The sequence below is a fragment of the Salarias fasciatus genome, chromosome 5 (genome assembly GCF_902148845.1).
Source record: "Salarias fasciatus chromosome 5, fSalaFa1.1, whole genome shotgun sequence".
Lineage (NCBI taxonomy): Eukaryota > Metazoa > Chordata > Actinopteri > Blenniiformes > Blenniidae > Salarias > Salarias fasciatus.
This window is the reverse complement of record NC_043749.1, coordinates 413096-427745: the sequence shown is the minus strand read 5'-3', so window position 1 is coordinate 427745 and position 14650 is coordinate 413096. Positions and strand designations below refer to the sequence as shown.

The 14650-nt window shown below is 47.3% G+C and overlaps 1 protein-coding gene across 1 annotated transcript in view; it reads right to left on the bottom strand.

Annotated features, from left to right (window-relative positions):
• Positions 1 to 960: 960 nt before the first annotated feature.
• The window catches only part of cdk18 (cyclin dependent kinase 18), a 33354-nt gene continuing 19664 nt past the window's right edge, over positions 961 to 14650 (bottom strand). Inside the window, exons 3-16 of the mRNA XM_030092314.1 lie at positions 13619 to 13755; positions 10858 to 10989; positions 10422 to 10478; positions 8823 to 8937; positions 8000 to 8094; positions 7850 to 7912; positions 7580 to 7703; positions 7035 to 7155; positions 5126 to 5223; positions 4882 to 4987; positions 4742 to 4784; positions 4561 to 4651; positions 4210 to 4287; positions 961 to 3635 (exon numbers count right to left, since the gene is read on the bottom strand). Coding sequence (XP_029948174.1) covers positions 3601 to 3635; positions 4210 to 4287; positions 4561 to 4651; positions 4742 to 4784; positions 4882 to 4987; positions 5126 to 5223; positions 7035 to 7155; positions 7580 to 7703; positions 7850 to 7912; positions 8000 to 8094; positions 8823 to 8937; positions 10422 to 10478; positions 10858 to 10989; positions 13619 to 13755 — 1295 coding nt within the window. The 3' untranslated portion in view covers positions 961 to 3600. The remainder of the gene's footprint in view (positions 3636 to 4209; positions 4288 to 4560; positions 4652 to 4741; positions 4785 to 4881; positions 4988 to 5125; positions 5224 to 7034; positions 7156 to 7579; positions 7704 to 7849; positions 7913 to 7999; positions 8095 to 8822; positions 8938 to 10421; positions 10479 to 10857; positions 10990 to 13618; positions 13756 to 14650) is intronic.

Below are 14650 nucleotides of genomic sequence, written 5' to 3'. Positions count from 1 at the left end.
AAGCCTAAACAAAGACACACAATTCAGTTATATTCACAAACAAAAAATGTCTCAATCGAAATGAAATCAAAACAAAATAAAAAAGGAAAGATGAGCCAGAGGAGTGTTTCTTTCAATTTCAATAGTTTATTTATCCATCAGTTAATCAATTATTCAATCAATTTTATGCCCGTTGGCCATCACAGTACATTCAATTTCTCATTGTATAACAGTGTAGACAAATCACACAAAATATCACATCTCATACAAAATCTAGACTTATCTTTTAAAAAACATTTAAACATCCGCTTTATTTCCTCCATATTTTTATCTTTAAATACTCTATTGTTTGTTTGTTTGTTTGTTTTGCCTCACTGAGAAAGAAGAAAACATCTGTTAAAATACATATATTATTTCTTTTTCATTACAGTATTTAAAATAGCTTCACATCTAGACACAGAGTAATACTTTAGCCGTGGAGGGAGGGCCGTGGGACAGCTGGAGGGAATCCACAGAATCCACGTCTCTCTGTTCAGATGTTGGAAACCTCTGCAGTGTCCAACAGTGCTTAGCTCAAGGGCACGAGAACACACGCTCCTCCTCTCCACCACACCTGAAAATATGATCTATATGCGTCTAATTGAAATCTGTTCTGTGAATCAAGCTGGACTTGTTGTAGATTTCTACCAGATGTTTCCATCAACTGCACCTCTTTAAAGAAGGAAACTGAAGAAACCCGGAAAAAACATTTTACCTCCAAGAAATTCACCAGTTTACAAATCGGAACATGACTGACCGAGGCTTCTCCACTCTGGCTTCTGAGACGCTACTACACCCATCCATCCATCCATCATCCATCCATCCATCCAGCCTATCATCCATCCAATTGTCCATCCATCCTATCATCCACCCATCCATCCATCCATCCTTCCTTCCATCCATCCTATCATCCATCCATCCATCCATCCATCCATGCTCTCTTGACCAGTTCCTGCCCTCAGACCCGCCTATACCTGTTTGTGACCGCTAGCTGTTAGCGTTAGCATCTCCTGTAAACCAAGCCGAGGAGGCTGACTGAGTTCAGCTGTGATTCCCTCAGAAGAGGAGCTACTGAAAGACAAATGAAACTCATCAAACTGAATCAACGAGTCTGAACCTCATCTCGTACAGCTTCATGGTCCAATCTGAGTTACCAGTAAAATAGTTAGAGTTGATAACTTTTCCCACCAAAACCATCTGCAGAAAGATCAGGATGTACCCTGGAGGTCCTGGACCTGGAACCTCAAGTCAACCAAGTTATCTTCTCAAAAGGCTCTGGATCCTCGAAGATCGTTCTCATGGAAACTGCTTACCGCTGCTGCAATAAAGGGACGTCGGCTGTCACTACATCTTATTTATAGACACGGGTTCAGAAAGACTTCATGTAAATGCATCAAGAAAAAACAGGAGGAATCCTCTTCCAGTGGAGCACTGTTGAAAAACTGCAGCAAGTCCAGCTAGATTTCACTTCACGCTGCAAGCCTGTGCTGGAGAACAAATTCAACGGCTATCAATTTTCTTTTTCAGCAAATAGGTGAAGCATTGCTTCCTGTCTGTGTGGATCAGGTCAGCTGATGGGAGGAGGCTGCAGAGTCACGGCCTGATACCACAGGTTGGAAACACACATGTGGAAGTGGATTAATTAACCGTACGCACTGAGGACTGCATCTGTCTAAACCTGGGAGTTAAACATGAGGCCCACAGTGCTTCTCTCATATTGCCTTTATAATCCAACACCTTGGCGTTACGTGAGGATCCCCCAGTTCTCTCTTCCTGCAGGATCTCTGCAGCTCTGGATTACGAGGACCTAAACCACAGCCGGATCACTGATCGTCACCAAAGAGTGTCAACGGACGGACGGCCAAAAGCGACTCCGGCACTGTGCAAAATATAAGGGGTAGTGGTGAGTTCCTCTGGGAGCAAAGTGCTACTGAGAAGCTCCTGTCAGACAAACTCTACTCGTCCACCGGTGGAGGAGTTCGGGACGCGATGCTTTATACGAGAACCACTTGAGGAAAAGCACAGAGGGGAAGGGAGCAGGCTTCAGAGGACACTTCTGGTTTGTGCAAAATAGGAGACTAAGAAGTACATACACTCATAGAGAGTTATTTACAGACACGAAGCGATGCCTCCTAACACTGGCTACACTAGATCAAATATAGAGTCTTCACAAGCCAAAGTATCATGCACGGTTTACTAAGGCAACTTCAAACAACTGGAGTGAGAGTCAGCCGTCAACACTGCATGGAACAAACAGCAAGGCGAGTCCGCTCCGCCTCCGAGGCTCGTATTCACAATGAAGGTAGAGATGGTGGAAGGCTCCGAGTGTGAGAGGAGGTGTGAGCAGAGGTAAGGTGGATGAACTGAGTGATGCTACCGCAACGCTGAGTGTCTCAGACGGACCTGGAGTTCCACAGAGCGGGATTTCCAGAAATCCAGTGTTGTTTTAATCGTGTCAGCTGGTTTGGAATGATTGGACGCAGCTCCGGTAAAAGCTCCGAGTTTGACCGATTCCTGGCATCAAAATACACTCTTTTGACGAAAAGCTTTTAATTTGAAAGGGTGTAGAAGATTTGCTCCTTGTACACTTTGCCCCCCCCCTCTTTTAATTTTAACTTGCAGCCCTGTTTACACGACATTTTCAAGTGAAAACAGAAAACTTTTGAAATGTTTTGGGTGTCTGTTTACACAACAATGATGAAAATGCAATTTTTTGAAAGCACGCCCATGGCAATGGCGGAAAACGCAATTTTTTGCGAACGCTCCTTCTGCACCTCCGTGGAATTGAGGGAATTTACAGTTTTTGAAAACAGTCCCAACATGCTAACTGCAGGGTTTTCAGAACGAACCTTCTCTGAAACCTAAACGGTGCGTTTTCACTTGAAACGTGGTGGAAACAGGTCTCAGCTAGCGAGCTAGCTAGCTAGCTAGCTTCCAGCAGCAACACGCTGCGTCTGAGCTTCTCCTCTTTCCTGGTTGAATTCTTGATAAACTGCTCTTTAGCACATTTTTAGCTAATATAATTTCGTCTTAAACAGAAGCACCCCAAGTCATTGCTATTTATCCACAACCATTTAAAAAACAGATTTTAAGAAAGTAATTTTAGAGAGAATCTATTTTTTTTTCAACATCTCAATCGATACCTGAATATTACAAGTAAGACATTCAGTCGAGCTTCAGCTGCTGTTTGAGGCCTGAACCTGTAGATCTCCTCCTCTCAGTAGTTTATAAACTGTTTTCTGTGTTTGGAGCTTCGGGAGCATCACGAGGAAGAAACTGAGGCCAAGAAACAGAGAATTCTGGGAATCCTGTTCAGGCTTGATTCATAACCAAAAATACTTGAACGCGTCTTTGGGTTTGTTCCAGCAGAACTTGGACAATACTTGCAGTGTTCTCGCTCTGACTTCAGATAACTCGGTAGAAATTAGATTTGTTTTTTTTTTTTCTCCTTTAGCTGACATGAGAGTGTGTGTGTATGAATCTCTGAGTGTGTGTGGCGTTGAAGTGTGTTTCAGCTCCGGCTGGTGATGTGGTCTGAAAAGGCAGCTCCTCCGTTCCTCCCGCTCTTCTTCCTCCTGCCGTCTAGAAGATGCTCTGTCTTCGGTTCTTCCCTCGAGCTGAAATCAAAGTTTGAAACGAGGCTTTTACTCCCGAGACGCCTGAACGTGAGCCTTCCTCCGAAGTCAGAGCGAGGTCTGCAGTGAAGGCCACAGCTTTACTTATCTCCACTCTCCTCGCAGCTCCTCTGAGACTTCTGTCTGTGGTAATTTTATAAGTGTCAAAGTAAACAAACCCGGCAGGCCGGCTGCTCGCAGAGCTTTACTAATTAGCCGAAAGACATTTCAACATTTCACAGGTTGTGGTCAGGATGAAAACAGAGCTGCTGCTCGGATCATTAAGAGCTCCTCGGCTTTCAGAGAACTGTTTAAATCACTGGTATTATCACAGAAAGTAAAAAAACAAACAATGGCAGCGGAAAAAGAAAGTATGAAACACTCCGAGATGTATAATCTGACACAAATTTACATTTTCAAACACTGACTTCAGAACAACTCTGATCTCGACCTCGGCTTCTGGGACGGTGGTAGAGACTAAAACGCTGTTCCAGACAGAACGAGACAGTCGGTCACCCTAAACCCGATACCCGGCACTGGTACCAGCGTTCTGGGTTTTAAATGATGGTCTTCTTACCTAAAGGCTGGAACACTGAGCTGCGGTGACCTGGATCCTTCTGGAGCTGAATCTCTCCCAGGGAAAACACTGATGCAGCTGAAAAGGAGAGAAGGGAGAGGAAGACCTGAGGGCCTCTGCAGTCCTGGTGGGAGGATTTAGGGTTCGGTTTCAGGGTTTAGGGTTAGGGTCATAGGTTTAGGATCATAGGGTTTGAGTGAGGGTTCAGGGTTCGGGGCCTATGAGAATGACAGAGCGACATCACACAGAAGACTTCACATCGTACAAGTTTAAACTTTAAAAAAAGTGTGTGAGTGTGTGTGTGTGTGTGTGTGTGTGTGTGTGTGTGTGTGTGTGTGTGTGTGTGCTTACTGTCAGCCAGGTTGTGTATGGTATCCCCCAGACTGGTGAAGTACGGGTGCCGTAGAGCAGCTTCGGAGGAGATCCTGCTCCTGGTGTCGTACTGCAGGCAAACAAACAGGCCTCAGAGCTTCACCCAGCAGGTTTGTGTTACAGTCACACACATAGGGAGGACTGTGTCTGAGTTTCTTACCAGCAGCAACGCAGACAGAAGCTCAATTCCATCCAGGTCCAACCTGACAAGACAAAGTAAAACACTGAGTTACACTGAACGAGACAGTGTGTTCAGTCAGACTTCTTCCAGAAGAGCTTGAGGAGTGTTTCTGGCTGTACCTCGGCACATGGTTGAGCAGAGCTTGAGGTCTGTATTGTGGAAAGAGGTAGGACCTAAACTCTTCACTGCTGCTGATCCCGGGCCAAGTTTCTTCTGTCGGAGTCCCTGGAAGACAAAGAAAGAGGAACAGGCTACATTTTCACCACCATTCTTTCCAGACTTAACGTCACTCTGTTGCAGATATTTCCAGAAGCCTGACTTGATCCTGCCACTGTCTGGTTTCTAGTGTGGGCTTCATCTTACCCATGAGCCTAAAGATGAGGTGCAGCTCCTCCTTCACCGTGGCCCCAGGAAACATGGGGCGGCCCGTTGCCATCTCGTAGAGGATGCAGCCCACGCCCCTGGAAGACAAGGCAGAGAGGTGGAGACGCCTGAGGGTGGAGCTGGCAACACCACGGCCGAAACACACACTTCAGAGCGGTGTGGGTGGGCCGCTTTGTTCCAGGCAGCTCGGCGCGGTGGGGGGGCGCCGCGCCGTCTGATGGCAGGCTACGTAACTCGCCGCGCTCACGAGTCGTGTCGCCACAAAGACACTTTTAATCCGATGTGGTTACCGGAGCTGTGGGGGTGTTCTCACCGCGGCAAACCGCTAATGGGCAGGAGCTCAGGAGTAAAATGGATCCAAATGAAGGGCCCCGTTCGGTGTGTCTGCTGACTCATCGCTCCGCTCAGCCAGGGACGTTTAAATAAGACCCAAATGATTCATGAGAATCGCCCAGGAGGGTGTAGCTGCTGGGGATGGTGTGTTAGCGTGACGGAGCCCGGCGCTGGTCTCAGGCCTGGTGGGTCTCTTTAAAAACAAGCTCAATGTTTACACTGACTTTCTCGCTTTAGGAATACACACTGTGGTGAGAAGTTTCTGTATTGCTGCAATTTTTCAACCAACCAATAAAACCAACCCCTCTAAGACTTCCTTTAAACAGATACACATATAAAAGACAAAAAAACAACAGAAACCTTGCTGAATAAAGACTGCTGTGTCTCTTCACTGCGTCCAGGTTGTTGGACCCAGGCGGTGCTTCAGAGTCGTAACACCAGGGGGCGTAGGAGGGTCTGTCATGACACTTCATCAAACTCGTTGACTGTGTGTGTTTTCTGGTCAGAATGAGCAGTTTGGCACTAAGATCCACAGTGATGCTGCAGATTTTAGCCTCAGGTGCTAGCCAGCAGATTAGCGGTGAACTACAAGCTAGCTTCCTGCACGGCGCTGTCCAGATTATCAGCGGCGTGCGAAGTCTAGTGGAAGACAACAAAAGTGGACTTTTTTTGCAGTGTGTGTTGTTCTCTTTTCAGTTTGATACCTTTTACAATAAAGTGCACATTTTACTTCACATGAATCTCAGTTAAAAGCAAGGCATCAGGGCAGGATTAGACCTCAGTTCAGTTTAGGAGTGACAGGCAGCTGCTTTGATAGATGACAATAAATGTTTTTTCGTAAAACATGAACAAGAAAAACGTTTGCTTTCACTGTTTCAGCTTCAGTGTTTATGGATGCTTCTTGTGTATCTCTGCTACAACGATGTGAAGTCCTCCCTCTCCTCACTTTGCCTGGTTTCTGCAGCCTGTAGTTCTCCGCTGTTTCATGCTTCTCTTACTAAAACTGAGAATAATGAACACAGAGTGATGACTTTAATGGAACAAAAAGGGTTGTGCAGTTTTACACAAAACAAGACATTTATTCTTGACTAAAATCATGACAATCAGGAACTCTCATCAGACTGTTGGGATCAGAGTGTGTTGGGATCAGGGTGTGTGTTGGGATCAGAGTGTGTTGGGATCAGGGTGTGTGTTGGGATCAGAGTGTGTGCTGGGATCAGAGTGTGTGTTGGGATCAGAGTGTGTTGGGATCAGAGTGTGTTGGGATCAGAGTGTGTTGGGATCAGAGTGTGTTGGGATCAGGGTGTGTGTTGGGATCAGAGTGTGTTGGGATCAGAGTGTGTTGGGATCAGAGTGTGTTGGGATCAGAGTGTGTTGGGATCAGAGTGTGTTGGGATCAGAGTGTGTTGGGATCAGAGTGTGTTGGGATCAGGGTGTGTGTTGGGATCAGAGTGTGTTGGGATCAGAGTGTGTTGGGATCAGAGTGTGTTGGGATCAGAGTGTGTGTTGGGATCAGAGTGTGTGTTGGGATCAGAGTGTGTGTTGTGGGACTCACCACATGTCGATGGGGGTGGAGTACTCCGTGGAGCCCAGCAGCACGTCGGGGGGCCGGTACCACAGAGTCACCACCTCGTTGGAGTAGGTTTTGGTCGGGACGGACTTGGCCCTCGCCAGACCTGCGGGGTTTGAGACTTCGGTGAGAGCGGCTAACGTTCGGTCTGCGACTCCCGACGGCGTCTTCAGCTCCGGCACGCCACGGGAGGAGCAGCAGAACAAAGATACACCGGTGGAACGTCTGGGCTTTTGTTGGAGCTGCTGAAGAATAATGAGGGACCACTGGAGGGTTTATCGACTCACCTCCTGCACCAAACCGAGAAAACTCGGCGCGAGGGGCTCAGTTGCTAGGATACAGGGAGTAAGGGTGCTAAAGTAATCAGGATAGAACATCTCAGAGTGGCACTAAAATAAAATTGGAAAGCGGTTGTGGTAGAAAAAGTGCCATTTTACTCCCGAGTGTGTTGGCGTCTGTACATCTGCACGCACGCGAGTGTGTGTGTGTGTGTGTGTGTGTGTGTGTGTGTGTGTGTTTTCTCTTCCTACCGAAGTCGGCCAGCTTGAGCTCTCCCTTGTCGTTGATGAGCAGGTTCTGAGGCTTCAGGTCTCGGTGGAGGATCTTCCTCTTGTGACAGTAGGACAGACCGCGCAGCAGCTGGAACATGAAGATCTGCAGAGGCCAGAATCAGAACAGGATGATTTGCATGCCCTCGGCCTCTCTTTCATCTGACTGAAACTCTGTCAGGACTTGAAACGGCGCTCCGTGCTCCTGAAGCAGCCTGGACAGTCGCGCCACGCCGTTCGGTCCTGACTCACCTTGACATTGTGCATGCTCATCAGATTCCCGCAGTTGTCCAAGTACTGCTTGAGGTCGCTGTCCTGGAAAACAGAGCGGCGGCAGCGTTCACACACCCTCCCACCTGCAGGCCTCAGTGTGCCGAGCAGCGAGGATCAGCGTTCACTCACCAGATACTCAAACACCAGGGTGAGGCAGCGGTCGGTGTGGATGATGTCGTGCAGCGTGACGATGTTGGCATGTTTCAGGTTCTTCAACAGAGACACTGGAAGGATGCAGGAAAGGAGGCATGTTCACTGAAGGTGTGTGTGAAGTCCTGGGGTCTGTGAGCGTGTTTACTGATGGTGCTGAGTCTGAACAGCCAGATCTGTGGAAACTGCGGCTGCAAAACGCAGTGGAAACATTTTAAGGTCATGGAGTTCGAGTGAAGACAGGTAGAGTCTATTTCAAATCCCAAAGAAGGCAGCACGGCGGTGTCAGGATGAGAAAACGCTGTACTGACTTTTAAAAGCTGCAATTACAGCCTTAGTTTCCTTCGTAATGTAATGTGACAAAGTAAAGGTCATTTCACCAAAGGCCATTTATCACTACGGCAGAAACGCTGCGGGAGAACCCGTCTCTCCAGCCGCAGCCTGGTGAATTCCCACTTAATAGGTGAGAAAGTTTCAACTCTTCAAGACTGTATCCAGATGACGCAGATCAAGCACTGACTCTGCAGAACGTCTAGAAACACTCTCTTTTAGACTGTAGGTTGCATTTTAAAAAAAAAATGTGAGGGTGTGTTAAAAACCCAGTGTGATTGTCATTTATTTCTCCACAGCCGGATGTAGCTGTAGATAATCCATCAGTCGATCTCTGCTTCCTGCCAATCCATCAAATATTAAATACATCAGTAGAATACAGGCTGAACAGGTGAATTTCAATGTGTTTTTCTTTTTTCACTGAGAGATGAGATCAGGTGGACTTCTGATGTGTGTCTTATCGTGTCCGTACCCTCCCTGATAGCCGTGCACGGTGCTCCCTCCTCGTGCTCCAGCCGGATCTCCTTCAGCGCCACCAGGTTCTCCGTCAGCTTGCTCCGACCTTTGAACACGGTGGCGTACGTCCCCTGTAACCAGACCGGGAAAATCAGCTGACTGAAGGTGAATTCAGAGGGAGAGGAGAGTCTCGGTGGGTCAGAAGGCGCCACTCCTTTTTGCAGATGATGCAGTTCTGTTAGTTTGTGTCGGGTTTACACTACAGCGGTGGGGAGAGTCACTGGAAGTGTCACTTAAAATGTTACTACAGCACATCTGCTGCTGTCCTGACCTGGCTAAGCAAAGGCTAAAATGAAATAATAAAAACAATAGTCTGCATCATGGCTGTGGTAAATACAGCTGCATGCTGTCAGTGGACAGTCACAATGTTTTCATCCAGAGTGTCATGACTCCCAGTCCATACTCTCCTGGTCCTGGTCCTGGTCCTGGTCCTGGTCCTGGTCCTGGTCCCAACAACAACAGCAGTGACTAGTGGTTCAACATGAAAACTACATTTTCAGTGTCTCTGCCATTTTCATGTAAGTGGAAGAGTGTCTCGGGACAAAACTTGATGATCAATGAAGTAACACGTTGATCTGGAAAGAAGTTTTTTCAGAAAATAGATGACTGACTTATTGTTGTCTGCAGCTCAGACTCACATAACAACCTAACTTCAGTTCATCGTGAAAGCTTATCCTGCTTGATTGAAGCTTTCTCCATCAGTTTAACAGCGAACACACCAGCAGACGGCAGAGCTGCTCTCCGTTCATTAATGGAACCAACCAGAATGGTCCTGACGGTGATTTGACTGCAGCGTGTTTACCTTCCCTGTCTGGTGGCTTGTTCATCACCATCCATTGTGCAGCGCGTAAACACGGAGCTTAAACATGCCGTTAATTGTGCCTGACTGAATGAGGTTAGCAGTTTTCGCTGCCGTCGTTGGTGAACTCCGTCCAAACCTCCCATCAGGCTAAAGGAGCTGCTCTAATCCGTGTGATCGAATACGTTCTTCGGATGAACTTGTGGCGGGATTTAAGAAATGGAATTTTTTGCTATCTTAACAGAAACAGCTCCTTTCAGCTTCTCCACACCTGCTGAGCCTTTAGACGGAGACAAACTCATCTAGATTCTGTCTCCAAGCATCCGTCAATCCTCACAATACTAAGTGTTCTTATATTAATACTGCGGGATTTAAGAGGCTTGGCTTGTAATCCTTCTTCCTTCTGAACAAGTCCACCAACTGTGACGCTGCAGAGCGAACGGCCAACATTTTAACATTTATAAATATGAAAAGGTACACCGGTCGACATGTAGGAACAGTCTGCTGCAGACTGCTGAGGCCCCTCCGGAGCCCTGACTCACTGCCAGACAGTGGGAGTTGGTATGGTCATCACCGTCCACATCGTCCACCGGAGAGCAGCTTTATCTTCACCCGAGGCTTCTGACTCCCGGTTATTGCTCTGAGGCCACCGCAGTGGGTGTACATGTTACACACTCATCACTCCGCCCAGTCTCCGTCAGCAGCCTCCCATCCACCCTCTGAAAACTGAAATAAAGAAATCCCCCGTTCACCTACCTCACCCAGCTTCCCCAGCTTCACATACGTCTCCAGTTTTCCAAATCCGATGTCCGACTAGAGACACAATGGAGAAAGGTTATTCTTTCACTGTTCGGCACACAAACCAGCTGAGACGACCAGAATGTGAAAAGAAGAACAAAACAGATTGGTCACCCTGCAGTACAACAGACAGCTGCTACAGACATTGAGTATTTTAGCCTAAACGTTTCATTTTGTCTTTACATTTTATGGCATCTCTTCAAAAACACGAAAGAAGTTGTGCTGCAACAGTAAATGTTCACGTTGACTCGTTATCATTCATAAAGATATATTATTACCGTTCTGTGTGAACAAGGTAATGATAATCTAGCAAGAACGCTACGTAACAGGTCCAGTCATTTACAGAGGTAGAATGGATGGATGGATGACGGATGGATGACGGATGATGCCTCACCAGAGAGGCCCGTCTGGACATGCGGCTGAGCGGTTTGCAGAGCGGGGAGTTTTCACTCTCCAGCTGCAGCTTCTTGAGGAACTCTGGAGGCAGACGGATGTCCATGGGCAGAGACATCCTCTTACTGACGTCCTGGAAGAGACACAGAACACCCAGTCAGCTTCAGTCACTCATTCACAACATTTTAGGCTTTTATTGGGCCTGTTTTTAGTTTCTTCTGGATGTTTTATAGGAAAAAATCAATTTGGATTCAAATCCTAAAGCACTGACGTGGTGTTTTTATTCTGAGTGTGTGTCAGTGCTTGTTGTTGTAACAGTTCTAGATTTCCTGTTGGAAGTGGCTCCATGCAAAGCTCAATCTTTTTTAAAAAATTGAGTTGCTGCTTCGAGTTGCAGCAACGTGTTTTACGGCTGTGTGTGAGTTTTCAGTCAGAAACGGTTTAATTGCCGCTCCATCAGTGTGTTCAGTCCCATCACAGCTGCTACTTTACAATGAGTTCCTGCTGCGCAACAGATTTATTTAATCTGCCTTCATAAAATCAGCGCGCCGTGATGTGGGAGCATCCCGTCCTAAAAGAATCGTTTCCAGCAGACGCTGACTCGGACTCGCCGCAGTACGGGCTTCACATCACTGTTTCTCAGCTGTCAGTGATCGACGACAAGCCACGAGCCGCGTCAAGAGAAGTACTGCAGTCTTCATGTTCTGTGGATTTGAACAGGTCTACGTGACATTTCTCAACACATTCAACACTTTTTTTAAAAAATAGATCTTTCCTGAGGTGTGTTGTCAAAAACGTTTATTGTCTTGTGTTTGTTCCTGATCTAATAAAAGTAATAACATCGATATCAATGTGTGTTTCATTATCCCTGGTTAGATGTGTAAATAAACCTCAAACCTTCTACGCTTATAATTAACAAAGGCAAACAGATAAACCGCACATTGACTTTTATCTACAAACAGGCTGTCATATTAAATATACCTCATTAGAATTTCATTTTCAGTTCAGGACAAACTTAAAAACTACTTGTCCAGCTATGGAGACCATTTAGCATTTCCATTAACATTTACAATAAAAAAAACATACATTAGTCTTGATGTGTCATTTTTTTCATATCGGATAAAGAAAGTGTCGATCCTTAAAAACGGTTCTCTCTTCCAGTCTGAGCTTGTCAGTCATAATCTTGAATCCCCCGTGGGGGCGAGAGGCCGCTGGTTAATTAATGAAGCAATTTTCCTCGACAGTGCTGAGTCACACGTGGGGCTGTAAACGTTAATGAGATGTCTCAACAATCGATTCTGCTCCTCGAAGCCCATCGGCTCCGTTCCACAGGTAACATCCCGACATTCCTCACACCATCCATTATTGATCATCTGTGGATCACTGATTGATTTGAATCTGTAACCGAGTATTATCAATCAATCAATCAATCAATTTATTTTTGTATAGCCCAGTATCACAACAACAGTTGCCTCAGAGGGCTTCAAGATGTTACATTTGTCGGTAAAAGTAAAAACAGTGAATAAGCATAATGGTAATATGTCAATATTTACAGTATTAGAAAAGAGTAGCATGCATGTTTCTGTATGTGGAGAAAAGCTTTTGAGCCAGGAGTGGGAATAAAGCCAGGCCGTTTCACAGAAATGACAGAACAAGAGACACCAACACGAGTCATGTTAGTTTGTGGAAACTTGCTGTAGCAGCAGTGTGTGGTCACACAGTGACATCTAGTGGTCACAGCTGGTATGCCTGCAAAATGTTTAAGTTATTAAACAAATGAACAACCAAACGACAACTGAAAGAACTGCAGCACAACAACGCACCACCAGCAGGGTAAAGACAACATGTCTCTGGACTCAGCTCGCGCTCAGCAGACCATCAAGCCAACGCGCAGGGACAGCGATGGGCGCTATGAGCCCCTCCCTGATACCGAGTGCTGATCTGGATACTTGTTAAATGTCATTCACCCCAATTTATCCTCTTCATGCAAATTCTATGCAAATACCATGCATTGCTGCGAACCTCCTCCGCACAGAGCCTGTGATTAAGTCGCTGGTGTTTCCTCTCCTCTTGGTATTTTGATAGAACACATGTTTCAGTCTGTCTTCATTTTGTCTTCCTCATTAACGTTAACGGCCGCCGCTCGGGCTCTTCTCGCCTGTCACCATCCGATGCAGGTGAAGTCCTCTCACTGTGTTAACCGACGCTGTTTGGGCTCCAGGCGGAACGCTGATGATTCCTCAGGCGCCACATCCGTCTTGGCGTCACTACACTCGGGCGTCTGGAGTGAATCACGCTTCCCCAGGTGGGATTTTCACTGAAAAGGTGGCAGAACTGTGAACAGGGTGAGGTGTCGACGGTTAAAACTCGCCTGAGGTGACTCATTTTTTCAAGCTGGCAGGGCTGGAAATAGATAAACAACCCCTGGGGAAGGGCTTTAAAAGGAGAACAAACCGGCTCGTAGCCACGTCTGACTGACTTTTCATCTGCAGCTCTGGAAGAACCATTTAGTGGAAATTCTAATGAACACTCTCCCCAGAAAACCTGAAAACCAAAGGAGACATTTTGCCCACTTTCATCTACATATATTTTGGTCTGGAGCAACAAAACGTCTTCACCCTTTCACGGCGTTCAGCCCTCCAGCGCTCTGGAAGCCGCCACAGCTACAGTTCATCTATCCGCGCATGAGCAGGAGACGCTTCGCTGCGGCCGTCAGTGAAATCGGCCACATGCGCGGCGCTCTTCGACCGTCTTGCTCTTACCTCCATGGAGAAGCGTCTGTGCTGGGCCTTGCTGTGGTAGTGCAGGTGGGAAGGAGACTGCGCCCCCGGGGTGGTGGGCTCCGGACTCACTGGACTGGCATCGCTGGAGGGGGGACCCAGCCTGTCCGGGGTCAGGCCTGGCACAGGAGACACGGGGCCGTCAGGACACACTTGTGTTTTGTGCAAAACATTTCACACGGCGAGCGCGGCGGCACGAGCGGCCTTTGAAGCTCATCGCCGAGCGCCGTCCGCCCGTTTGATGCCTCGCCGCCGTCTTTTGAACGCTCCCTGCTGGGCCGGTTTGATCTCGCGCCCGAGCGCCGAGTGTCTGCCGCCTCACCGGTACGGTGGACATGTGTGTGTGTCACATCGGAGGTGTTAGAGTACACTACTGCATGTGCTTAAGCGTGTGTGTGTGTGCGTGTGTGTGTGTGCTGTACAAGTGGTCCTTGTTTCCATGGGGACGGCGACTAACAAGGACGGCAGGTTGAAGGAAGGGTCTTTCACTGAGCGTCCCTCTTCAGGCGTGTACAAAGACATGAATATGTAACGTGACCTCTGACCTCTTCAGTGCTGTATGCAAACACACACAGCAAGACGGAGCTCCTCCCTTCAAAAGACGTTTGAAAGACTTTCAGAAGACATTTCACCGGAGATATAGAGACGCTTTGAACAAGCCTCATCACGAGACATTGACTGGCAGTGTTAATGGGGGGGGGACGACACTGTCTGCTAGTAATTTGAATATCACAGCTACAGTGCGCCTTTGATCTCCACATGCTAATTAGGGTCAGTGAAGCCGACAATCAATTGAGCACACACACACACACAAGCAGACACACACACACACACACAGTGTCTGATTGCTGCGAGACACGTGGAAGCCTGCCAGACATCGCTGTAAGATGATACTATCAGCCACATGAGCTCAGAGTGAAGCTGTGGACGGAAATCCAGGTTAATTCTGACACTTTCACCCACAAGCTGCCCAGTACACTCATTCACCAAACTGACCTCAGGATGTGTTTACAG